The following is a 26,852-nucleotide window of genomic DNA, read 5'->3' as shown; positions in this document are numbered from 1 at the left end:
GGCCGTTTGAGTGCCACCATAGGCTTTCCGTAGACCGACAACAGACTCCTCTGTAAGTTCTTTCAACTTGAATTGCTCCTTCAGAGCAGTACAAATTTCTCCTTTCGATGTAACTTCATCGAGATTCTTACATTGTATATAGATCTCATGTTTTTGGGCATGCACTGCGGCATTCTCCCCAAGTGAGTTTTTCACTTGAGTGCGAAAGTCATCAGTTTTGCCACCGCTGGATCTTTTCAGCTCGAACATGAGATCCCCTTTCTGGGTTCTTCGGATTCTGTTCACATTTCCGCTCAGACCTTTTAGGTCGGGATCAGCTTTGACCTTTTTGAGTATCTCCGCGTAGGACAGATTGCCCTTACTGGAGATAACAATCGCATCTGGACGAATTCGCACTTTTGCTTTTCGTTTCGCTTTTTTGTTGGTTACTTTAGTCCATCCATCGTTTTCGTTCGTCTCGGGCTTCGCAACGCTGGTCGAGTTTCCTAGATTCGCTGTATGCTTTCCTCCTTCTGAACTGTTGGTGTTGGTTTTCAGGATGTCCTGTCCGCCTTTTTTTCTCTTAGGCGCCTGCTGCTTATTTCGCTGGGATTCGATGGTAGTACGGTTAGGCGTCACTTGGGTCGCTTGTGATACTGTTGGCACAGCGGGGTTCGGCGTGTTGTTATTATTCTTTTCCTCCATCTGTGATCTATTTTAGAGGACTCTAATGGCCCTCACCATATTCTTTATGGCTTGGTGCACGTTGTGCTTGTCCTTGATAAACTCGGACAGCTCAACTATCTTTGCCCCAAGCTGGGTGAAGAGTAATTCCTCCGGATCGGGACTCCGCTCCTTATAAGTCCCGACAGGGTTACTCCTTTTATACGCTGTTTCACTTTTGCCAGTTATTGATCTTGCCTGTACTTTTTCCTTCATCGCCTTTAGCATTGGTGGAGATTTCAAAGTTGATGAGCTTCTTTTGAATGGATCCTTATCTTGTTCCTGGAGCACCTCTTGCTGTCGCGCATCTTGAACATATGCTGTGGGTGTTGTTACAGTTTTTGTCGTCCAACGATCCATCTTCAGTTCATCCTTGGTTGTTCTTGCTACTGGTGTTCTCGGTAAGGTCGTACTTCGCTTGAACACTTCCTTCTCCAGATCCAATTCACTTGTAACATTATATGCCAAGGTGGCCAAGTTGTCCACCACCGAGGCACTGCGGTCGAGGGATATCGACGACCGGGAGCCCGCTTGCTCACTCCCAAAAGCCGCCGGTACTGGGGTTCCGAGCCCCTGCACCGTAAGTTTACTCCTTCTCTCGTCTTCCATGGTGGTTTTATGTTCTGGGTATCCTTCCCATAGCCATGTTGGTCCACGCACCAGAGATGAGCAAACACTAGCCCATACACAGTCAGAAAAGAAAAGTGCATGAACACATATTTACACATCAATAGGTATGCCCCTATCCGCCACCTGGGGTCGCGCCTGATGGGAGATCTGGCAACTCCTCACAGGCGTGTGGCTTATAGCTAAGCTTCCCATCTATCATCACTCCCAAGCATTTGATGGCAGGCTTAGAACTGATGATATGATTCCCAATTTGAATACGGGCAAAATTTCTTTTACGGCGCTTGGTGATGAGGACCGTTTTTTCTTCCGGAAGAGTCAGACCAGAACTCTCTAGCCAACCCTTAACAGCACTGATCGCTTCGCATGAGTATAACTCAGCATCTTCGAGATGCTTTGCGACAACAACCAGCGCTATATCATCGGCGTAGCCCACCACCGTGGCTTCCTCAGGAAGGGGAAGATTAAGAACATCATTGTACATGATGTTCCACAGCAGTGGACCCAGTACGGAGCCCTGTGGGACACCCGCGGAGACAACGTACTCCTGGGGTCCGTCATCGGTGTCATACCAAAGCCTCCGTTCTTGTAAATAGCTATTGATAATAGCTGCAAGATAAGCGGGAATACCAATCGTCGCCAGCGATTCCCGTATTAGGTTCCAACTGGCCGAATTGAATGCATTTCTCACATCCAGGGTCACTACTATGCAATATTTGCTAGTACTGCCCTTTCCGTGGATTGCATCTTCGGCCAAGCCAGTAACCATTTTGATAGCATCAATGGTTGATCTGGCTTTACGGAACCCATACTGCCGATCTGAGAAACTTCCCTGGCTCTCAACAACCGGGAGTAATCTATTATAGATTACTCGCTCTAGCATTTTGCCCACAGTGTCCAAAAGACAAATAGGTCTGTAAGAGGTTGGCTCACCTGGAGGTTTGCCAGCCTGAGGCAGTAGCACCAACTTCTGTCGTTTCCATGATGCAGGAAATATCTCCTCGGACATGCACGCTTCGAACAACTCAGCGAACATGTCCGGTCTGGATTTCACGGCAAGCTTAAGGGCCTTATTCGGCACGCTATCCAGACCCGGAGCTTCGTTGTCTCCTATTCTAGCGCATATCGCCAGCAGCTCGTCACTGGTGACTGGCGGTATTGCCGTGTCATTCAGCGGTCGGAAGCTGTCTATGCCCTCCTCTTGCTGAGGGAATAACCCCTCGATAATTTTTAACAACAGTGAAGGACACGTGATCTGCGGAGATGATCGCCCTCTGAATCGCCCAATCACGATTCTATAGGCGCTCCCCCACAGGTTTACGTCCGCTTCTAAACAGAGCTCCTTAAAGCATTCCCTCTTGCTCCGTTGGATGGCGAGCTTAAGGGTTTTGCGAGCTTCCACCAATAGTTTGGTCTTCTACTGGGGAATGAGCACCTCCTGGGCATGGACGCGTCACACGCTTTGGCGATGCATTGGGCCACATAGGCAGCTCTTTCCGTAGAGGCGCCTGCTTTATTAGGTTGGTCCAACCACACCTCCATGAAGGTCTGCTCATCCAGAGCTTTAGCGGACCAGCCTGACATCTTTCTCGGTTTCGGGCATGATGGTCTTATGCCCGGTGATTCCACCCATAGCCCAAAGATTGCGTAGTGATCGCTGTGGGTGTAGTGCTTGCTAACGCACCAAGACATACCACGTGCCAGTGCAGGGCTGACAAAAGTTAGGTCTACGATTGTGGTACACCCCCCTTTCTGAAAGGTGTTTACATATCCTTCGGTGGCGAGAACGACATCCAACTGTGCAAAAGTGTCTGATAGACTGCGGCCCCTTGCATTTGCCTTTCTGCTACCCCACTCACGGGCCCCAGCAATCACCCTTGGACTACGACCCCTTGCATCGAGAACAAGACTGTCAAGCATTTCCTCGAATTCGAGCAGTGTCAGGCTTGGTGGGGCGTAACAGCTGTACACATATACCCCGTTTATTTTCGTCCACACAAAGCCGCTGTATGTCCGATTTCCAGTACATTGTATGGCTTGTCGACCGCATGCCCATATCGCCGCTCCACCGGACGAATCTATAACTCACACGCCACGGTGACGGTTTCTGTAGGGTTCGCTAATGATGACAATTTCTACCTCGGATTCATAGACGGTCTGCTCGAGTAAATCTTGAGCGACCTTACAATGATTGAGGTTTATTTGAATAAACTTCATTTTTTTCATTGAAGTCAGCGCCTTCCTAAATTCCGGGCATTTAGCACTTCCGGGAATATGCCGGTAGTCCCGTCCCTCACTTCCTTCGCACAATAAGCATTTGGGGTCCCTACTGCACGCTTTGGCAATATGACCTTTCTCCCCACACCTTCTGCATCGATCGGACCGATCAATGCCGCTGGTGCATGCCTTCGCGAATGGCCAAACACGAGGTACTTGAAGCACCTCTTTAGAGAAACCTGCTCTCTCAGACGGCAAATAACTTCTGCGCGGCGTCCACTGGCAATCGCAATGTGGCCATTTGAGTATTGCCATAGGCTTTCCGCAAACTCACAATGGACTCTTCGGCAAGTTCCTCCAACTTGAGCTGTTCCATCAAGGCAGTGCAAATTTCTCCTTTGGATGTCACTTCATCGAGATCCTTGCACTGAATATAGACCTCATGTTTTTGGGTCCGTACTGTGACATTCTCCCCAAGTGAGTTCTTAACCTGAGTTCGGAAGCCATCAGTTTTCCCCAAGCTGGTTTTTTCCAGCTCAAACATGAGGTCACCCTTTTGGGTCCTCCGAATCTTCCTGACATTTCCGCCTAGATCTTTTAGGTCGGGGTCAGCTTTGACCTTTTTTAGTATCTCCGCGGATGACAAACTTCCATTGCTGGAGATTACAATCGCTTCTGGGCGAATTCGCACTTTTGCCTTTTTCTTCGCCTTTTTCTTAACTACCTGTCTGTCTGACTGTCACAGCCAATTTATTCGGAAACGGCTGGACCGATTGCCATGAAACTTGGTGGAAGCATGTGATCTGTTGTTCCCTTTACATACAGCAAGTGCCGCCATTTTGTGTTAAATTTAAGGGGGGCTTCCCCATACATGTGAAAGGCTCTAAAATTTTTTCTCATAAAATGTGGCCATGTGGGGTATCAAATGAAAGGATTCAATTAGTACTTTTCTAAACTGGTTCCATATTTGATATCGGGGGAAACATAGGGGAGGGGGGGCTCAAAATATGACCCAAAAAGTGTAACAGAACCTATCTAACCGAAAAATCTGAAAAAAATCACAGTGGTGCACCTGTACGAAATCTAGGCCACAAAATACATCCGGTTCCGATATCTGCACAAATAAAGTTAATAATAGCATATTTCCACATTTTAGAAATTTACCCGGCAACCCCCCTTATGTTCATCCCAGAAGTACAAACTTCGGTATGGAAGTAAGGGATAACATAACGCATAACTTGGTCAAGTTTAAAGAAAATCCAGCTATTATTAACAAAGTTATGGGGGGGGGAAACTTTGGCATTTTGGTGAATTTCGTGCATTCTAAAACATGCATGACGTCATCATCAGATAGCAATTCATCAATACCACACCCAAGGGAGTTCGTATGAATGAGGTCTCAAAAAACTATTTTGTTTTAGGTTTTTAGTCATTTGTATATGAATATCAATTACTCCAAACAGACGTGTGTGTATGTAGGTATACACTATATATGCGTGCTAATGAAGTTTGCGGGTGGTGTCTAAGATAGATATATTTGTAAATTAAACTAGCGGGATTTAATATTGGTGTTATATTTGTACATATCTATGATTTTCGATCGCAAATATGGGAACGATCAATTGATGTACATGCATATATATTTACAGTATTCGGAAATAGGCAGTTTGTTTGTTTAGGGTGAGGATAATATCTATGGCTGTAATATGTACGTCTGTCTTGTAGTTTGGAAAATTATGGAGGATTATATTGGATTTGTAGCTATATATGGATAGAAAAATGTGCGTTGAGGTTTCTTACATAAGATGCACAAAAAACCTTTATACCTGAAGCACCAGCTTCCGGTATTCCGACTTGTTTGGTTTTTGGGGCTGGGGCTACCACCATGTACTTCGTCTTGCCTTCATTAATGTACAGTCCGAAATCTCGCGACGCCTGCTCTATCTGGATGAAGGTAGATTGTCCACGTCGGGTTGTTCTTCACATGATGTCAATATCGTCAGCGTAGGTCAGTAGTTGGGTGGACTTGAAGACAATTTCATTCACATCTGCATCGCAAATCACTTTCTCCAGATTAAAGAGGACGCACGTTAGGGCATCCCTTAGACCTTTGTTGATATTAAATAGTCTGGAGTGATCCTGCTGCTTTTATCTGGCCCCGCATATTCGTCAGGGCCAGCCTAGTCAGTCTTGTCAATTTCGCCGGGATACTGAATTCCCGTATACAGTTTTACTCTGGCTATGCTGTCATATGCGGGTGCAATTGAAGGCCATATTCCAGCAGTTTTTCTATCGCTTGCCACAGAGAGAAAATCTGATCTGTTGCTGATTGCCTGGAGTGAAGCCTCTTTGGTATAGACCAATGGTGTTCTGGGCGAATGGAGCTATGCGGCCTAGCAAGATAGCGGAGAATATCTTATAGATGGTACTCAGCAAAGTGATACCTCTATAATTGCTGCACTGCGTGACATTCCCCTTTTTATGTATGAGACAGATAATGCCTCGTTGCCAATCGTCAGGCGTTGATTCGCTATCCCACACTTTGAGCATTAGTTGATGATCCATTTGGTGTAATTCCATCGGCTCCTGGCGACTTATGGTTTTTAAGCCGGTGGATTGCACGGACTGTTTTCTATGCTGGAATAAGTCCGTCACCTTCAATTGGTGGGACCTCCAAACTCGCCGATATTTTGATTGTTGAGCAGTTCATCAAAGTACTCAACCCATCGCTCTGATATGCCTATTCTGTCAGAAATCAGTTTTCCTCTTGGTCTCGGCAGGATGAGCATCGAGGTGTGTAAGACTTCATCCTTCTAACTTGTTGGTAAAACTTCCGCGCCTGGTGCGGTTGCTTCCTCTGCTTTTCGAGCTCACAGACCTGTTGGTTCTCCCAGGCTTCCTTTTACCCCTGTGAAGTCACTTCACCGCTCAACGAAGTTCGTGATAACTCTCTGCACGTGCCCGCGTTCTTTGAGAATGCACCATTCCTCGGTATGCATCATTCTTCCGTTCTTTTGCTAGCTTACATTCATCATCGAACCAGCCGTTCCGACTTTTCTTGCGGCTGTAGCCAAGCATGTGGCCGTATCAATGACAACGCTCTCATGTGGTTATGAAAATCATTTGTTAATGCTTCATTTCCAGGAAATTTGTTAGCTGGGGTTATTGCGGCATCCATTTCATACTTATAGGTGTTACGGGGACTTTTTTGTGAACTGTTTCAGTATTCACTCTCACCTGATTGCCAGAGGAGATTGTAGGTGATGTTATAATTCGAGCCCAGAGCACTATGCCAACGAGATAGTGATCCGAGTCATAAATTGGATTTCTTTTAATTGAATGTAAGAAACTAATTAATTATTCTCTCTGAAAAGGGTCACCCGTAATTTTTTTATTAGCATGGATCAGCAATGTGTTCACTTGATCTTTCGTGCCTTACTCCTCAAATATTTCTTTAAAATTCGTTTTTATATCAGTTTTCATTCAGTAGATCATTCGTCATTCGTTTTCATATCAGTAGATAATTCTTCATCTTCAATTACAAAAAGGAAAAAGCACGTTAGTGATTTAAAACAACTTTTTTTGTTTCTCCCGCCCCGACTATTATTGCCGCCCCGGTAACTCCGATATCAACCAGTGAGTCAGCACCAAGCAACCGAGCATGAATTCAAACAAAAAAGAACGTTACTCCATTTGCACGACTCCTCGCGCCGGGGAGAAAAGGAAAAACCTAACATGTTTAGCCGACTCAAAATAAAAACAAACCCCCGTCGCGTCGGCACACACTGTTTTTATCCTAGGTGCTTAGGTTCGACTCAAAAAGAAAATTATGAGTGTCGGGCAATTGGACTATGAACTTTTAGTAATTGTTTTTGGAAATTGTTAGCGCAACCCAACTATTATAGTATCCACTTGGGTTACAATCCGGATAAAGCGTAGTATTTATTTTATATGAAATCACTAAAAGTCACACATGTTTACACCGAGAAAACATTTTTCGAACTCTTGCTTTTTTTTTCATTTGGAACACTTCTCAAACCCCAAACCTTCCGCTATCCTCTTCTCTCCCAAAAAAAATGTCCCCCGCCATGTTGCGGGGCAAAGCGGAGTAGGGCAGCCACAAGGAAGAATTTCCCTTCCGTGGCCGAAATTTGACGACTCTAATTTGAAATTTCAAATTTGAATCTCAAAATCTCGGAAGTGGGCTGGAAATTATATTAACATAAACAAATCCTACTATTATTAACAAAGTTACAGTAGGTAAAAATTGTCTCTTTTTCGTCAAATTGGTACTCCCTAAGAGATAAAATGTCAGTACACAGCGAATTAAATATCGGGTACGTTCAACGTATATGCACTACGAGTTATGTATAAATTAATCCATCTTGTTCCCCAATACTATAAAATGAAAGATCCACAAAACTTTTCATGACTGAAGCACCGGACTTTCGATTTCCCGACTTGTATCTATTGTAGGTTAACTTCTTCACATTTGCTAATAATATTGAACTCCTCGTGTGAAGCGTATTATCAATATGGTGCTTTGATCAGCCAAATTATTTGTGTAATGTGGCTCTTTCAAAAATAGAGCGAAATTGAGTTTTGAACTATGTACGCACAGAACTTGTCTTTCATTGTTCCTCAGGTAGAGAAACACAAAGCCTTTTATACCTGAAACGTCTACCTTGCGGTTTCTCAACTTTTTTTTTTTAAATAGAATCTCACGCTCAACTTTGAATGAAAAAGGCGAAAGTGAAAGTAGGTGCACGCTGAAAAAAGACAGTTTCGGAGCCTAACTAATCGGGACAAAATATAGATACTTTCATGTAAAATCCGAGTGCCAGCCAAACTACAAGTTATTCTAATGTCCTCAAAAAAAGATAATTCATCTAGGAAACCGAAATTTTTGGGTACAGATGCAGCACTGACAAAAGTATGCGTACCGGCACGTGACATATACGGCACGTATACTAATGCCAAAACAGCAACTCACAGCCATTCTCAAACACGACCAAAGTCTATACATAATTCCAGATTGTTTCCGCTTAAATGACATAGCGTTTAGTAGGCAGTGTCTGTGCGGATACGCTACGGTCACTTCTTATAAATATAAATACTTGCATACTGAATATACGAAAGAATATTTTCCTGGCTGTGACGCTACATACTGCATACGATACGTGCTCACAATGCTCGCTTTCTCCTACTTCAGCGGGATTTCCAATCTAGACATTCTGGGTCCAAGCGAAATAAGGTGGAAAAACTCTGGAGAGTACTTTTCTCCCTCTTGCCGCAATGTGCTTTTGTACTCTGGAAAGCCAAGTGGTAACAGATGCGAATCCGGTGTCGGGTTGCTTCTAACGACTACCCCAAAGCGTGCTCTCTTGACCTGCCACTTGTCTCCGGATTGGGGAACTGCGGGCCCTCAAGTTCGACATCGGCCGCTTGTATGATTCAGCTATCGGTCGACAATGGGAGAGCTATCTTACTGCTCGGACAGTAGATATACTGAGTAACCCGCCTAAGAAAATCAATAACTATTGAACTGCCATCAAAAACGCTCTTTTCTCGGGTGCTATACAGGTCGTCGGCCACGTCCCGAAGGGGCGTCGTCATATCTGGTTGACTGGGGAATCGTGGAAGCGGATCGATGAACGAAACGGACTGAAGGCTCTACTGACCGCTGCGAGTGATCGCGGGCGCTCGAATTCCAATACCCAGCGAAATCCCTAGAAGTTCATCGTAGTGTACGCCGGGACAAAAGGGCATTTGCTATTGCGCTGGTCAGGGAAGCGTTAGATGCCGCAGAACGCAATGATTTTAGAAGTGTATACCACTTCACAGAAGAGCTTGCATATGATCGCAAGCCCTGTGAAGGACGACAATGGTCGACTTCCCATCCACAGTGATAAGCAACTAGAGAGGAATACTTCACGACGGTTCTTTATCATATCACATCCGGTGAAATTCCTCCTCTTGTGGATGAAATGGCTAGTCACCGCAGCATGCGGATACGGACTGTTTCTCCAAGCAGAAGCGAAATCATTTTGGCTATCAATGCATTCAAACGGAGTAAAGCCGCTGGGATTGACGCTGTAACTGCAGTTACTTAGACCTTTCCCAGAGTGTAGAAGAGGCGATGATCGTTAAGATTCCAAAAAAAGGGCACCCGTTTTAAGTATGACAATTGGAAGGGTATCTGCGTGCTCCCTGTCATTACAAAAATACTCCTGAAACCCATGAAAAAACCTCTCAAAAGCTTAATCGACAGAGAACAGGGGGTTTCCGCTCCGGATCCCCCTGCATTAACCACATCAACACTCTACGGATCATTTTGGAACAGTGCGTGTAGTTTAGATGTTCGCTACGCTTGCTCTTCATAAATTTCGATAAAGCTTTCGATAGCATGAGCAGGTAGTATATATGCAGTGCTCTATACAGGAGGGGAATAGCCATTACCAGAGCGACATATGATGCGCAAAATGTCACGTGCTACATCAGAGGATTTTGAGGTCTAAAGCGGAGTCCACCATGGTTGCATCCTGTCACCGATATTATTTTTTCTTGTTGTCGGTAACATTCTTCATGATACCTTGTCCTAAGAACGTGAAGGAATTTAATGGACTTTGATATCTCTCCTTAAACACTTCGACTACGCTGATGACATCTGTTCCCTCTCTTACCGGGTCATGGACCTTGGCCAAATGGCTCCGGATTTGGAAAGACAGGCAAGTAGAGTCGAAGAAAAGAAACATCGAACTCTCCCTATCAACATTAATGGATACTTGCACACGAAAACTGGCCCCCACTGTCACTCAAAGGCTTCAAGCCTTTGTTAACACATGCCTGTGACGTGTCATTGGGGTACGTTGGCCAGATAAACAGCTTTGTCGTCGCACAGTTGCAGTTACTCGTAGACAGTGTGATCAGAAGGTGGAAGTGGATAAGTCGCACATTAAGAAGGAGCGAGAGTTCGTTTGCTAGCTACGTCATGCAGTGAAACACATTCCCAAGAGCACAAAACAGTATAGGAGGAGAGCAGACTTTCGGAAACCCTGGAAGCAATTCAAGTGTTTTTTTAGCGAACCGTGGATGCTGGCTCGTATCCGTATTTGACGCGCTATACCATGTTACATTGATCAGTGTCAAGAATGTATTTTAAGGTTTTGTAAAACTAAACCTTACTAAAATCGATTCACTGTCTCTCTGTCATACACACTTTTCTCCAAAATGGTAACACCAATCCAAAAGAAATTTGATGGGCATTTGGGAACAATGAAATCGCACACATACAGGGAGTAACACAAATTTACGTGAAATTTAAAGGGATGTAAACGTATCAAATGAAAGGTATCAATCAGTATTTCTCGAAATTGATATTAGTTTTGACGTAAATTGTAATGTGATTTTTTTCAATTAAAATAATCAGCCATCGTGTCCGGATAGCCGAATGGTAGACTGTCTTATGGAAGGTCGTGTTTCAAATCTCACTGATGGCAGTAGAATTTGCATCGTGATTTGATGTCAGATACCAGTGGACTTAGCTATGAATGAGTGCCTGAGTCAAATCAGGGTAATAATCTCGGGCGAGCGCAATGATGACCACATTGCCTCCTATAGTGTACCGTTACGCTCTTGAATGCCTTGATCCATTTGGATTGTTGCGCCAATGATTATTATTATTAATAATCAGCCATTTAGCTTCCAACTCAACAATCTTTTCCGAGTTTGCTTTTCTGTCGAATCATTGGTATATGTATGATCTGATGAAAAATTTCAAGAATATTGTACCGTAAAAACGGTTAAGCATTCACTGTTATAGTCTGGTAGGTGATTTGCGATAAAAGTACAGAGCGCCAATAAATTCTCTAAAATACAATGAAGCAGAACGAATACATAAAAGTCGTGGAGACCAGAATGGTACCCAAAGTACACGAATGGTTACCAAAAGGCAATCTCATATTTGTATACGACCCTGCTCCATGCCAAAAGCCCAAAAAAGAACAGAATTAAAAAAATGCCAAACAAGAACTTTCTATCGGCTTAGTATTTCACCGAAATTTAACCTCACTAAAAACCTTTATTAATTCAAGAAGAAAAATATAATGAATAAGATACAGTCGATAGAGGCTGTAAGTTATGTATAAACACTCACAATCCAATATCGATAAGGAATTGCATTTCTTCAACAAACCAAAAGATAAGAAAATAACATCTTAAGAAACAAATGTGTATCTTATCTGATGGTTACGAAGAAATGTAACGTGATCATAAAACGAGGGGATAAGGATCGAACTGTGTTCTATGATGGGAAATCAACAGAGCAGAGTCGTTCTTATCCATACTATAAATATGAGAACGACTAGTATCTTATCTAATGGTTACGAAGAAATGTAACATGATCATAAAACGAGAGGATAAGGACCGAACTGTGTTCTATGATAAGAAATCAACAGAGCAAAGTCGTTCTCTTATCATTTAACATATGGTTACTTATCCATACTATAAATATGAGAACGACTATTGAATCGTTGCTCATTACGTAACTGTCAGTATTAGAGTTAAGATATATTTTTTTTAATAATAAATATTATTATTATCACAATTTTTTTTGTTGTTTTAAATTGAACAAGTATTGTTCATTTAACTGGCGCAGTCGGTAGGATCGCCCAACGTAAAAGTGAAATTACTTAGCATAAAAACGTTGTCAAATTTTAATTTGAAATCGGCGTAGATCCTTATTACAAAGTACAAAAAAAAAAGAAAAATATCTTACACTCACGACTAGGCTGAATTTTCATAGAATTCGCCCCTTGCCGAGAAATTCGAGCAAGTTAGCTTGAAAGCCAACATTTCCAAAATTTTTTTTTTTTCGCTCTTTGCGGAAAATCTAAGCAACTTAACCCGAAAATAATTATTGAAACGAAAATTTCCCAGCAAAGTGAAGAAAATGGCAACAATCAGTTTCAACGATGTTCTACGAGAAGCGAGAAGCATCCCAAATTTCAATGGAACCGAGGAGTATGATCTAGAGTGCTTTTTGGACGAAGGAGAAACGATCATGGCTATGGTTACCGACGCATCGCAAAAGCTGTATTTAACGAAAATTGTTAAATCAAAGATACAAGGACGAGCTCGAGAAGAACTTCGAAAATTGATAAACCCCACATGGAGTCAAGTGAAAACGGCACTTATCAGCAGATTCGGAGTACAGGAGGAATACATGGAGCTAATTAATCAGGTGAATAGTATAAGATATCATGAAAACTTTTTAAATGTGTACAACTGCCTAAGTCAAATATTAGTGAAAATGAATCGGAAATATCAGTTAGACGCAAATAAGCCGCATCAATATAGTCCTGACCGAAACGAATCGTTTGTTTTAGAAAAGTTTAAATCGTGTTTGAGTGAAAATCAAGTTATTTTATTAGAAACTAAAAACGTGATAGAACTAGAATCCGCAGTTAGATTATTGAAATTATGTAATAAAAGGCATCAAGGAAATAGTCACAATCGTGCTAGTGCTAGTTCAACTAAAGATAAATATGTAAATTTTCGTAACACCAATAATTCTTTCAATTATCGTAACATTGATAATTCGCGTAGAAATTTTGAAAAAAAATCTTTTATCAAACCTTCAACACAAGCTTCTAGAAACCGTGAAGAACCAATGGATGTAGATGTAAATTTTACAATACACGCCTCGAAGATATCTTACCGGTAGTCATACTTTCAATTAATAATAAAAAACTTCCAATATTAATAGACACGGGAAGTACTGTCAATTTACTTGATAAACGTGAAGTAAATAATTTATTAAAACTCTCTCAACCTCTAAGAGTCCAAACGGTAACTGGTTCGCAAGTTATAACTCATGAAACTTTGACCGCTTTACCATCAGAATTCAATGACGACGCTAACATGTATTGGAATGTAACTGATTTAGGGAATAAAAACTTTAGAGGAATAATCGGGAATAACACTTTAAAGAATATGAATGCGATACTTCATTTAGGAAAGGGAATTCTTGAAGTAAACGGAAAGCAAATCCCATTTACTTATTCATGTCCATTAGAATATGTTAATTATATAGAACCAATTGAACATTGCGAGTTCAATTTAAGTCACCTAAATTTAGAGGAAAAAAAATCTTTAGGTAAAATATTAAAAGAGTATAAAGGTCTCTTCTATCAGGCAGGAACGAATCTCACAAACGTAAAAGACGTTTTCCACGAGATTGTTACGACAGATGAGAAACCTATATTTTCTAAAATTTATAGATTCCCTCAAGTTCACGAAGAGGAAGTCAAATTACAAATAAACAAAATGTTGGAACAAAATATTATTCAAGAGTCAACTTCTCCATATAACAGTCCGATATGGGTAGTTCCAAAAAAAATGGACAATAGTGGCAAAGCTAAATGGAGAATAGTTATTGACTATCGTAAGCTTAATGAAAAAACGATAGATGACAAAATGCCAATTCCTAACATAGAATCCATTTTAGACAAACTTGGTAGAGCAAACTATTTTTCCACGCTGGATTTAGCAAAGGGATTTCACCAAATTCTGGTTAAACCCGAAGACAGAGCTAAAACCGCCTTTTCAACTAATACAGGTCATTATGAATTCGTGAGAATGCCTTTCGGATTGAAAAATGCACCTGCTACCTTCCAAAGAATGATTAATCATGTCCTTAAGGATTATATTAATAAAATATGTATCGTATACCTTGACGATATACTTATATTTAGTACTTCTCTACAGGAACATATAGATTCCATGGGGAAAATATTCGACAGATTAAAAGAATACAATTTGAAAATACAACCGGATAAATGTAGCTTCCTACAAAAAGATACGGAGTATTTAGGGCATATTTTAACTAAAGATGGAATCAAGCCCAACCCACAAAAAGTTGAAAAAATAAAGAATATTAAAATTCCGGAAACACAGAAACAAATTAAAAGTTTCCTAGGAATAACCGGATATTATAGGAAATTTATACCTAATTATGCGAAAATAGCAATTCCATTAACAACATGTTTAAAGAAAGATCAGAAAATTAATATCAATGACATCAAATACATAAAGAGTTTCGAAAAACTTAAAGCAGTTCTAATATCAGATCCGATATTGAAATACCCTGATTTTAAGAAACAATTCACGCTAACAACAGATGCATCTAACTTCGCAATCGGAGCCGTTTTATCTCAAAACAGCCATCCGATAGCATATGCTTCTAGAACGTTAAACAATAGTGAAACCAATTACGCGACTATTGAAAAGGAGTTACTCGCGATTGTGTGGGCTACTAAGTATTTCAGACCATATTTATTTGGAGTAAAATTTAAGATAAAAACAGACCATAAACCACTAGTTTGGTTAAATAATCTAAAAGAACCAAATCAAAAATTGATTCGTTGGAAAATTAAATTAAACGAATTTGATTATGAAATTGAATATCTTCAAGGGAAAGAGAATAAAGTTGCAGATTTTCTAAGTCGTTTAAAATACGATGAAATAAATCACATTGACGAAAACGATGACGCAACTATGGCAACAGTTCATACTTCTAGAGAAGAAAGAAATGAACATATTTTCATAAATGATACTTGTGTGAATAAATATAAAACACAAATTATTTTGCAGGATAGTCCTAGTACAGAATTAGAAATACATTTTAATAAAAAAAGAGTATTTATTTCAAGAAACATTCTTAACAATCCAGAAGATCTATCTAACATATTAAGAAGATATATATTTAAAGGGGTAATAGCCATATATAGTGAATTGGAAGATCGTGAATACAACAAACTCCAAAATAAGTTAATAGAACTTTTTTCTCATAACACTAGGTTGAAATTTTACAAAACAACAAAATTTCTGAAGGATGTATCTAATTTAGAAGATCTACATAAAATTATTGATAAAAAACATCAAGAAACAAATCACAGAGGTATAATTGAGAATTATGAGGAATTGAAAAATGAGGTATATAACCCAAGCTTATTTAAAGAAATAGAAAAAACTATTAACAATTGTGAAACATGTAATAGGTGTAAATACGATAGAAATCCAATTAAAATGGAATATCAACTTAGCGAAACTCCAAAAAATATTAATGAGGTAATTCACATTGATACATTCCATATAAAACATCATTATTTCCTAACAAGTATAGACAAAATGACAAAATATGCTCACATATCTGAACTAGAAGACAAGACAATGGTTACGGTAAAAGAAAAACTTCAAGAAAGAATGGCGAATTTAGGGAAACCAAACAAAATTATTGCCGACAATGAGTTTAACAATATTGAAATAAAAAATTTTTGCAGGGAAAATAACATACAAATACACTTTACTAAACCAAATACACATACAGGGAATTCAGATGTTGAAAGATTTCACAGCAGTCTATTAGAACATTTTAGGATCCTTAGTGTAACTCAAAAAGAAAATGCTTTCAAAGTAAATTTGTATAAAGCTGTTGAAAAATATAACTCAACTATTCATTCAACTCTAAAAGAAAAACCGTATAACATCCAATTCAATATGAATCCAGAACAAAGGCTAGCAATTTCTCAGAAAAACTTAGAAATAAAGCAAAAACGGCTAAAGTATTTTAACAAGAATAGGGAAAATATAAATTACAACCATGAAAGAGCATTCATAAAAAACTACGAAACACATCGTCATAAACACTTACCAAAATTTAGAAGTGTTCCAATAGATCAGAAAGAAAATAAATTATTTTATAGAAATCGTGAAATAAGCAAAAACAATCTAAAAAGACCTACGAAATTCTTTTTAGGACCCCCGGAACAAGAAAAGGAATTTTCGAAAAGAAGAGGGAATACTAGGAAAGTCAATTATTCAGTTAATAATAATAATTCTAGCAGTAGTACAAGGAATACAAGGAATGTTTCAAGTACACGAAACCAATAGTAACAATGGAATAATCATTTTTGAAAAAAAGAGCAAGTCAACCTAATTTCAGAATATTTCAATGTTTTACACTCGATATGATGATAAACCAATTCAACTTAGGAAAGAAAGTATATTCATTAAATTGCAAACTTTATACCCCACGAGATCGAGAAGAGGACTTATAAATGTAATAGGTACTGGTTTTAAATATCCTTTTGGAATCTTAGATGAAGAGGACAGAGAGAAAATAATAAATTATTTACACACAGTAACATCCAATAATAAAAATATGATTAACACAATCAATAGTCAAAATGTAATAAACTTTTTAATAAAGATTTCACTATAGAAGAGTTGGAAAAAGGCCAATTACTTATTAAAAATGCGAACAATGTATCAATAAATCAAAACTGTAATGAACACGAATACATTTTAAACGGACAATATGTCATCAATTTCGATAACTGTAACGTACAAATATCCAATAAAATATACAAAAATACTAATGACAAAGTACAACAGATTATTCCTAGACCATTATACAATAACATAAAAAATTTAGAAATAATTTATCCAGAAAATGAAATGCACCTAAAACATATAAAAAAAAAAATCTCAAAGAAATAAAAGAGATTAAAGTCGAATACCAAAAACATGTACTATATCTTGGAACATCATTAATATTAACAATGATTCTCATCCTAATAGGAATGAATCTCTATTTTAAATGTAAACAAATGTAAACAATCAAAATAACAATGATCATGAGGACATTGATCAATCTAAGGATGGAGGAGTTATGTATAAACACTCACAATCCAATATCGATAAGGAATTGCATTTCTTCAACAAACCAAAAGATAAGAAAATAACATCTTAAGAAACAAATGTGTATCTTATCTGATGGTTACGAAGAAATGTAACGTGATCATAAAACGAGGGGATAAGGATCGAACTGTGTTCTATGATGGGAAATCAACAGAGCAGAGTCGTTCTTATCCATACTATAAATATGAGAACGACTAGTATCTTATCTAATGGTTACGAAGAAATGTAACATGATCATAAAACGAGAGGATAAGGACCGAACTGTGTTCTATGATAAGAAATCAACAGAGCAAAGTCGTTCTCTTATCATTTAACATATGGTTACTTATCCATACTATAAATATGAGAACGACTATTGAATCGTTGCTCATTACGTAACTGTCAGTATTAGAGTTAAGATATATTTTTTTTAATAATAAATATTATTATTATCACAATTTTTTTTGTTGTTTTAAATTGAACAAGTATTGTTCATTTAACTTGTACGGGAGGTTAAGCATAGAAGCCATAGAATAAAAATAAACTGCATTAAATGTATTGAAAGTATGCCATCAAGAGATAGAATTGTCATCATCATCGACGGCGCAACAACCTGTATCCCGTCTAGGCCTGCCTTAATAAGGAACTCCAGACCCCCGGTTTTGCGCAGAGTCTGCCTGGCGTCCTGACCTACGCCATCACTCCATCTCAGGCAGGGTATCCCTCATCTTTTTTTTCTACCATAGATATTGCCCTTATAGCAGTTTCCGATGAATACATGAGGACCGGCAAGATAATTGTCTTGTATAGTAAGAGCTTTGACCCTAAGGTGAGGCGAGTGAATCAGTTTTTATAAGCTGAAATAGGCTCTGTTGACAGCCAACAACCGTGCGCGGATTTCATCGTTATAGCTGTTATCCATTGTGATTTCCGACCCTAGATAGGAGAAATTTTCAACGGTCTCAAAGTTGAAGTCTCTTATCTTCACTGTTTTCGTTTGACCAGTGCGATTCGATGTTGTTTGTTTTTTGGGGGGTGACGTTGCCACCATATACTTCGTCTTGCCTTCATTAATGTGCAGTCCAAGATCTCGCGCCGCCTGCTCGATCTGGATGAAGGTAAACTGTATATCTCGGTTTGTTCGTCCCATTATGTCAATATCGTCAGTGTAGGCCAGTAGTTGGGTGGACTTGAAGAGAATGGTGCCTCTCGCACTTGCGTCTGCATCGCGAATCATTTTATCCAGGGCCAGGTTGAAGAGAACGCATGAAAGGACATCCCCTTGTCTTAGACCGTTGTTGAAATTGAATGGTCTCGAGAGTGATCCTGCCTGACCTCGCACATTGGTCAGGGTTAACCTAGTGGGTCTTATCGTCGTACAGTTTTACCCTGCCTATTCTGTCATAGGCGGCTCTTTAAAGTCGATGAAAAGATGGTGCAACTGATGTCCATATTCCAACAGTTTTTCCATCGCTTGCCTCAGAGAGAAAATCTTATCTGTTGCCGAATTGCCTGGAGTGAACCCTTTTGGTATGGGCCATTGATGTTCTGGGCATATAGGGCTACCGTCCTAGCAAGATAGAGGAGGATATCTTACAGATGGTACACAGCATTCCTCTATAATTGCTGCACTGCGTGATATCCCCCTTTTTATGTATGAGACAGATAATGCCTCCTTGCCAATCGTCAGGGATTGATTCGCTATCCCATACTTTGAGCATCCGTTGATGAACCACTTGATGTAATTGGTCGCCTCCATATTTAACCAATTCGGCTGTAATTTCGTCGGCTCCTGGCGACTTATGGTTTTTAAGCCGATGAATTGCATGGACTGTTTCTTCTATGCTTGGTGGTGGCAGCATTTGTCCGTTGTCTTCAGTTGGCGCGACCTGCAACTCGCCGATATTTTGGTTGTTGAGCAGTTCATCAAAGTACTTAACCCATCGCTCCAATATGCCCATTCTGTCGGAAGTCAGATTTCCCTCTTTGTCTCCGCAGAATGAGCATCGAGGGGTATAAGGCTTCATCCTGCTGACTTGTTGGTAAAACTTGCGCGCCTAGTGCGGTTGCTCCCTGCACTTGTCTAGTTCAAAGACTTGTTGGTTCTCCAAGGATTCCTTTTTCCGTCTGTGAAGCCGCTTCTCCGCTCGACGGAGTTCGTGACAAGTCTCTGTGTGTGCCCGCGTTCTTTGAGAATGCAACATTACTCGGTATGCAGCAATCTTCCGTTCCGTTGCTAGCTTACATGCATCGTCAAACCAGCCGTCCCGGCTTTTCTTGCGGCTTGTGGCCGTATCAATGATAACGTCCTTCAGGTGGTTGTAAAGATAATTTGTTGATGCTTCACCTCCAGGATCTCTGTTGACTGCGGTTACTGCGGCATCCATTTCGCTCTTATAGGTGTTGCGGAGCGCTGTATTGTGAATGGCTTCGGTATTCACTCTCACCTGATTGTCAGAGGGGATTTAGGTGGCGTCGTAATTCGAGCTCGGAGCACTATGCCAACGAAATAGTGGTCCGAGTCTATATTGGCCCCCATCATCAAGGCTGAAAGGTGGCGGCGTTCAATCAGCACTTGGTCAATTTGGTTAAAATTGGTCCCGTCTGGAAAGGCCCACGTATGTTCGTGGAACGCTTTCTGCGCAATCCAGGTACTTCCAACAACCATTTCGTGTGATACTGCTAATTGAATAATCCGCAGTCCGTTATCATTGGTATCCCTATGTAAGCTATGGGAGCCGGTGTATTGCCTGAATACGGGCTCCGTCCCTGCTTGACTGTTGAAATCTCCAAATATGATTTTGATATCAGACTTGGGACAGGCTTCGAGGGTCCGCTCAACTGCCTCGTAGAAGATATCCTTCTCCAACTCTGCAGTCTCCTCTGTAGGGGCGTGAAAGTTTATGAGGCTTATATTTCTAAACTTACCTCGCAAACGTAGAGTGCATAACCTTTCACTTATATTTCCAAAGCCGATAACAGCAGGTTTAATTTTTGGCTGACTAAAAAACCTACTCCGAGCATATGGTTTACTGGATGGCCACTATAATATATGGTGTAGCGGCTCTTCTCCGGCAAATCGGCCCCTAACTAGCGCATCTCTGCCAACGCTGTTCATCATCATCATCAACGGCGCAACAACCGGTATCCGGTCTAGGCCTGCCTTAATAAGGAACTCCAGACATCCCGGTTTTGCGCCGAGGTCCACCAATTCGATATCCCTAAAAGCTGTCTGGCGTCCTGACCCACGCCATCGCTCCATCTTAGGCAGGGTCTGCCTCGTCTTCTTTTTCTACCGTAGATATTGCCCTTATAGACTTTCCGGGCGGGATCATCCTCATCCATACGGATTAAGTGACCCGCCCACCGTAACCTATTGAGCCGGATTTTATCCACAACCGGACGGTCATGGTATCGCTCATAGATTTCGTCATTGTGTAGGCTACGGAATCGTCCATCCTCATGTAGGGGGCCAAAAATTCTTCGGAGGATTCTTCTCTCGAACGCGGCCAAGAGTTCGCAATTTTTCTTGCTAAGAACCCAAGTTTCCGAGGAATACATGAGGACTGGCAAGATCATAGTCTTGTACAGTAAGAGCTTTGACCCTATGGTGAGACGTTTCGAGCGGAACAGTCTTTGTAAGCTGAAATAGGCTCTGTTGGCTGACAACAACCGTGCGCGGATTTCATCATCGTAGTTGTTATCGGTTGTGATTTTTGACCCTAGATAGGAGAAATTGTCAACGGTCTCAAAGTTGTATTCTCCTATCCTTATTCTTCTTCGTGTTTGTGTTTGACCAGTGCGGTTTGATGTTGTTGGTTCATTCGTCTTCGGTGCTGACGTTGCTACCATATATTTTGTCTTGCCTTCATTGATGTGCAGCCCAAGATCTCGCGCCGCCTGCTCGATCTGGATGAAGGCAGTTTGTACATCTCGGGTGGTTCTTCCCATGATGTCGATATCGTCAGCATAGGCCAGTAGTTGGGTGGACTTGAAGAGGATCGTACCTCTTGCATTTACGTCGGCATCAAGGATCACTTTCTCGAGGGCCAGGTTAAAGAGGACGCATGATAGCGCATCCCCTTGTCGTAGACCGTTGTTGATGTCGAATGGTCTTGAGAGTGATCCTGCTGCTTTTATCTGGCCTCGCACATTGGTCAGAGTCAGCCTAGTCAGTCTTATTAATTTCATCGGGATACCGAATTCTCTCATGGCCGTGTACAGTTTTACCCTGGCTATGCTATCATAGGCGGCTTTAAAGTCGATGAACAAATGGTGCAACTTTTGTCCATATTCCAACAGTTTTTCCATCGCTTGCCGCAGAAAAATCTGATCTGTTGCTGATTTGCCTGGAGTGAAGCCTCTTTGGTATGGGCCAATGATGTTCTGGGCGTATGGGGCTATCCGGCCTAGTAAGATAGTGGAGAATATCTTATAGATGGTACTCAGCAACGTGATACCTCTATAATTGCTGCACTGTGTGATATCTCCCTTTTTATGTATGAGACAGATAATGCCTCGTTGCCAATCGTCAGGCATTGATTCGCTGTCCCATACCTTGAGCACAAGTTGATGAACCACTTGGTGTAACTGGTCGCCTCCATATTTAACCAATTCGGCTGTAATTCCATCGGCTCCTGGCGACTTATGATTTTTTAGCCGATGAATTGCACGGACTATTTCTCCTAAACTTGGTGGTGGCAGTATTTGTCCGTCGTCTTCAGTTGGCGGGACCTCCAACTCGCCGATGTTCTGGTTGTTCAGTAGCTCATCAAAGTACTCAACCCATCGCTCTAATATGCCCATTCTGTCGGAAATCAGATTTCCCTCTTTGTCTCGGCAGGATGAGCACCGAGGTGTATAAGGCTTCATCCTACTGACTTGTTGGTAAAACTTCCGCGCCTGGTGCGGTTGCTCCCTGTACTTTTCTAGTTCATAGACTTGTTGGTTCTCCCAGGCTTCCTTTTTCCGTCTGTGAAGTCGCTTCTTCACTCGTCGGAGTTCGTGATAAGTCTCTGTGCGTGCCCGCGTTCTTTGAGAATGCAACATTACTCGGTATGCGGCATTCTTCCGTTCCGTTGCTAGCTTACATTCATCGTCAAACCAGCCGTTCCGACTCCTTTTGCGGCTGGGGCCAAGTATGTTTGTGGCCGTATCCATGATAACGTTCTTCAGGTGATTGTGAAGGTCATTTGTTGATGCTTCATCTCCAGGTCCTCTGTTGACTGCGGTTATTGCGGCATCCATTTCCCTCTTATAGGTGTCGCGGAGGGTTGTGTTGTGGTTGGCTTCAGTGTTCACTCTCACCTGATTGTCAGAGGGGATTCGAGGTGGTATTGTTATTCGAGCTCGGAGCACCATGCCAACGAGATAGTGATCCGAGTCTATATTGGCCCCCCTATATGTTCTGACATTCATCAAGGCTGAGAGGTGGCGGCGTTCGATCAACACGTGGTCAATTTGGTTGAAAGTGGTCCCGTCTGGAGAGGCCCACGTATGTTTGTGGACCGCTTTCCGCGCAAACCGGGTACTTCCAATAACCATTTCGTGTGACCCTGCTAATTGAATAATCCGCAGTCCGTTATCATTTGTTTTTTCGTGTAAGCTATGGGAGCCAACGTATCGCCTGAATACGGGCTCCTTCCCTACTTGGCTGTTAAAATTCCCAAGTATGATTTTGATATCATATCTGGGACAGGCTTCGAGGGTTCGTTCTACTGCCTCATAGAAGGTATCCTTCTCCGACTCTGCAGTCTCCTCTGTAGGGGCGTGAACGTTTATGAGGCTTATATTTCTAAACTTGCCTCGCAAGCGCAGAGTGCATAGCCGTTCGCTTATGTTTTCAAAACCGATAACAGCAGGTTTCATTTTTTGGCTGACTAAGAAACCTACTCCGAGCACATGGTTTACTGGATGACCGCCATAATATATGGTGTAGTGGCTCTTCTCCAGGAAACCGGTCCCTGTCCATCGCATCTCTTGCAACGCTGTTATATCAGCCCTATATTGGGACAGGGTATCGGCTAGCTGCTGGTCAGCTTCATCTCTGTACAGGGAGCGCACGTTCCATGAGAAAATTCGCAAATCTTTATTCCGTGTTCGTTGCCGGGTCCGTCGTTTTAAAATATGTCCTGTCCGAGGCTCCTGTTGTGGCTTCGTAACGAGTTGTTTTCCGTGTAGGGTTGTCAGCCCTACCCAACCTGGATGTTGGTACAATTTATCCCGTCGTTGTAAAATCCATGCTGTCCGAGGCTCCTTCCGTGGCTTTGTAACATCGGTTTTCCGTTTAGGGTTGTCAGCCCTACCCAGCCCCCAACCTGAAGGACCAGTTGGTACATTCTGTCCCGTTTTCAGGCGCGGAAGACTCGCCTTCATTCTATGATTCCAGCAAAAAATGGCTTGACTAAGTATTACATTTTTATTTTATTTTTGACGGTATGGAATTATTTCAAGTAGATTCAGATGCCTACTCAATGCTGTTCGACAAAATATATAATTTGTAAAAATTGGTAATATGTTTGTTACTTTTCCTTGCATATAAACTAAAATTATGCATTTTTTAGGTGTATCTTATAATTTGGCAACCCAATGCAGTATATTAATATATTTTTAAAGTTTAGTGCGAATATTTTGCGTACAATATTGATAGTACTGCTTGCCCTTAAACCGTTGCTATCGAATAGTAGAAATTAATTTACAATAAGAGTTACATAATGAATAGCGAACAATAACGTAAGTTCAAGTAGCAAATCTAAAGCTAGTCAATTCTCTTTCCTTTCTATCGCAAAAAGGAGGAAAATAAAAACTCATAGCCATCATGCCTTACTGCTTTGTATGTTTATAACAACTTAATTTTCAGTGGACATTATTTTGTTATTTTGTTTCCGTAGCCTACATAATGTCGAAATCTATGAGCAATACCATGACCGTCAGGCTGTGGATAAAACCCGGCTCAATAGGTTACGGTGGGCGGGTCACTTAATCCGTATGGATGAGGATGATCCAGCCCTGAAAGCAATATCTATGGTAGAAAAAGAAGACGAGGCAGACCCTGGCTGAGATGGAGCGATGGCGTAGGTCAGAACGCCAGACAGCTTTTAAGGATATCGGTCAAAACGGTGCAAAACCGGGATGTCTGAAGTTCCTTATTAAGGCAGGCCTAGACCGAATACCGGCTGTTGCGCCATTGATGATTATTATTATTTTGTTTTATGTATTTACTATACAGCTCGATGCAATTCCCACATTAACCAAATGTAATAAAACCCACCTGATTATTATATGTATACAATTTTCCTTTCAGTAATGACCGAAATTCAGCGAAACTACATAAAGTAAAACGACATCAAGCTGGTTTACTAGAATTTGTTAACAATTTAGAAACAAACCGAAACAAAATAACGAGTTATTTTCAAACTTTGGACCAAATATATAATGAAAATAGCCTCAAACTATCTGTTAGTCATCGCGAAAGAAAAAATTATGGTAACGTATTGTTTGGCTACTGACAAGGAGCAAATTGCAAGTTCAATATACATTCACATGCGCATTACTTTCAGATGTCGAAGTATTGAAACTTCAAGAACAAATCCATCAGCAAGACGAAAAACTCGCAATCGCTATGGCGACGCATTGCAAAGATCAACAAGATTTAAGCGAAAATAAAAAAAAACTTGAAGTATGCTATGTTTCTTATAATTAATTGTACATAACTATCCACGAATCTTTTTTATTACATAAAAAATATTTTCTGCAGGAAGCTGAAAAGTCCAAACAATCAACTAAAGAAAAATTTGAAACTATACAGCGTCAGTATAAACAACAAGAAGAATATTGGAACAAAGAAAAGTCCCAACGGCTACAACATTTAGAGGTTTGCATTGCTTCAAGCTCTCTACTCCCCTTTGAAACTGATTGAATTCTTTGCAGAAAATGAAAGAAAAGTTCAAATCTGATATAACGAAAACTGTAGAGGAAGCAGAATCCTTAGACAAAATAAGACATGAAGAGCAGCAACAATTCCATAACTATTTGAAAACTCAATTACAAAGAAATAAGGCGGTAAGGTTCCAACAGTACAGTTTCTGGTTCTAAATGCTATAAGCAAATTGACTAATGCTGTAAACCAACTGTTTATCATAGCTCAAAGCTAAAGTCACAACATTACAAAATCAGATTGAAGGCAAGATATCTACCAACAACACACACCCAACTTCTTCCCAGAGGAAAACACTTCAAGCAAAGTCTCCGTGTAGCGATGTTGGCTCTTGCAAAACATCTTGCCGGAAATCACCTAGAGAGTCCATATTTAAGAGGAGGAAATTAATGTGCTCCGGTAGTAGTAAATCTGAGGTCTCCTCCTTCGCAACCCAGGTATGATTGTTGTTCTCACTAATGACATATTGAAGAGCATGCAAGACAAATTTATTCGTAAAAATTTATAGTTTTCAAGATCCCTGGCACCAATGGGCGTTGCACCCCCCATCGGTAATATGCACTTCAATTCCAGAAAAACATAAACTAAAACTTACATTTGCTGATTCTTCTTTTTTATGCTTTTTACAGTTCGAACGACAAGCTCGAACATCTACTAAAATCTTCAATTTTGAAAAAATACATTGTTTTCCACCGGTACAGCTAAATAACAACCAAACTCGAGAATGAATTTTTATTTCATTGTAATACTTTAACGAAAGAGGCATATTTCATTTCTTATTATTTCTATTTTGTCATCTGACAATATACAATGAATTAAATTAACATTCTACATATTACATGTAATTTCCTGTAATTGGAATTAAAAACTTGTGAATTAGATGCTACTGATATATGGAAAAACTGTTTATACTAATGTACAAAGTGGCCCAAAATAAATAAACCTTTTGGAAAATGGAATAGCCTAAGTAAATATTTGTAAATTATACATAATTAGAATTTGTGTGTGGAAACCGTTGAACACTATACTCCTCAAGAACGCGGAATGGTTCTACTTTTTAAGGTATTTATTTATATATCAACTTCCTCGTGCCCCGCAGACTGCGCGAACATTGAGGAGATTTATGGCACAGAGGTAGACCTCGAACTGTAGGTTCTGCCCAGAATATCCCTTCTGTCACTCAAGATGTGGTGAAAGAGCGAAGTACCCAATTTCGAAATGGTACGTAGACGTGATTGACGCGCTATGACCCATTAAGGAATGAATAGCAACCATATATATAACTTCAAATTTCAAACCTGCACCGAAGCAATCCAGACGCACTTTCGACCGCTCTAATGACCTCTAAAATCACGCCACCCTTTTCCCTGTTCAACCCGACAGAAAGTCACATTCCCCAAATCCTAACAAACAACATTTCTATTCAAGTTCACGATCACCACGCACCAAATACTTACTATCCACGCTTCTGCACATTACCCAATGCGCAATGGAATTAATGCAAACGGTATATAGCATTCAAACACAGAAATGGACTTGAACTATTTGACCACAGCAGCCAGCAGAAACCCACCTTTGCAACAAAATGTTTTTTTGGAAATATTGGACTAATCCTGCTACAACAACAACC

General features: G+C 40.7%; 1 protein-coding gene across 3 annotated transcripts in view; it reads left to right on the top strand.

Moving 5' to 3' along the window:
• The window catches only part of LOC119660517, a 35,936-nt gene extending 9,410 nt beyond the window's left edge, over window positions 1–26,526 (top strand). The window contains exons 3-9 of one of the 3 annotated variants that reach the window (XM_038069135.1): window positions 24,590–24,771; window positions 24,846–24,964; window positions 25,043–25,159; window positions 25,216–25,347; window positions 25,429–25,659; window positions 25,731–25,773; window positions 25,852–26,524. In XM_038069135.1, coding sequence (XP_037925063.1) covers window positions 24,590–24,771; window positions 24,846–24,964; window positions 25,043–25,159; window positions 25,216–25,347; window positions 25,429–25,659; window positions 25,731–25,773; window positions 25,852–25,880 — 853 coding nt within the window. In that variant the 3' untranslated portion in view covers window positions 25,881–26,524. Of the gene's footprint in view, window positions 1–24,589; window positions 24,772–24,845; window positions 24,965–25,042; window positions 25,160–25,215; window positions 25,348–25,428; window positions 25,660–25,730 lie in introns of all 3 variants that reach the window. The other 2 variants (XM_038069134.1, XM_038069133.1) reach the window with 2 other exon arrangements.
• Window positions 26,527–26,852: the final 326 nt, after the last annotated feature.

Source organism: Hermetia illucens, chromosome 6, assembly GCF_905115235.1.
Source record: "Hermetia illucens chromosome 6, iHerIll2.2.curated.20191125, whole genome shotgun sequence".
Taxonomy (NCBI): Eukaryota; Metazoa; Arthropoda; class Insecta; order Diptera; family Stratiomyidae; genus Hermetia; species Hermetia illucens.
Note: the sequence above shows the minus strand (reverse complement) of the source record. Positions and strands in the feature narration are given on the sequence as shown.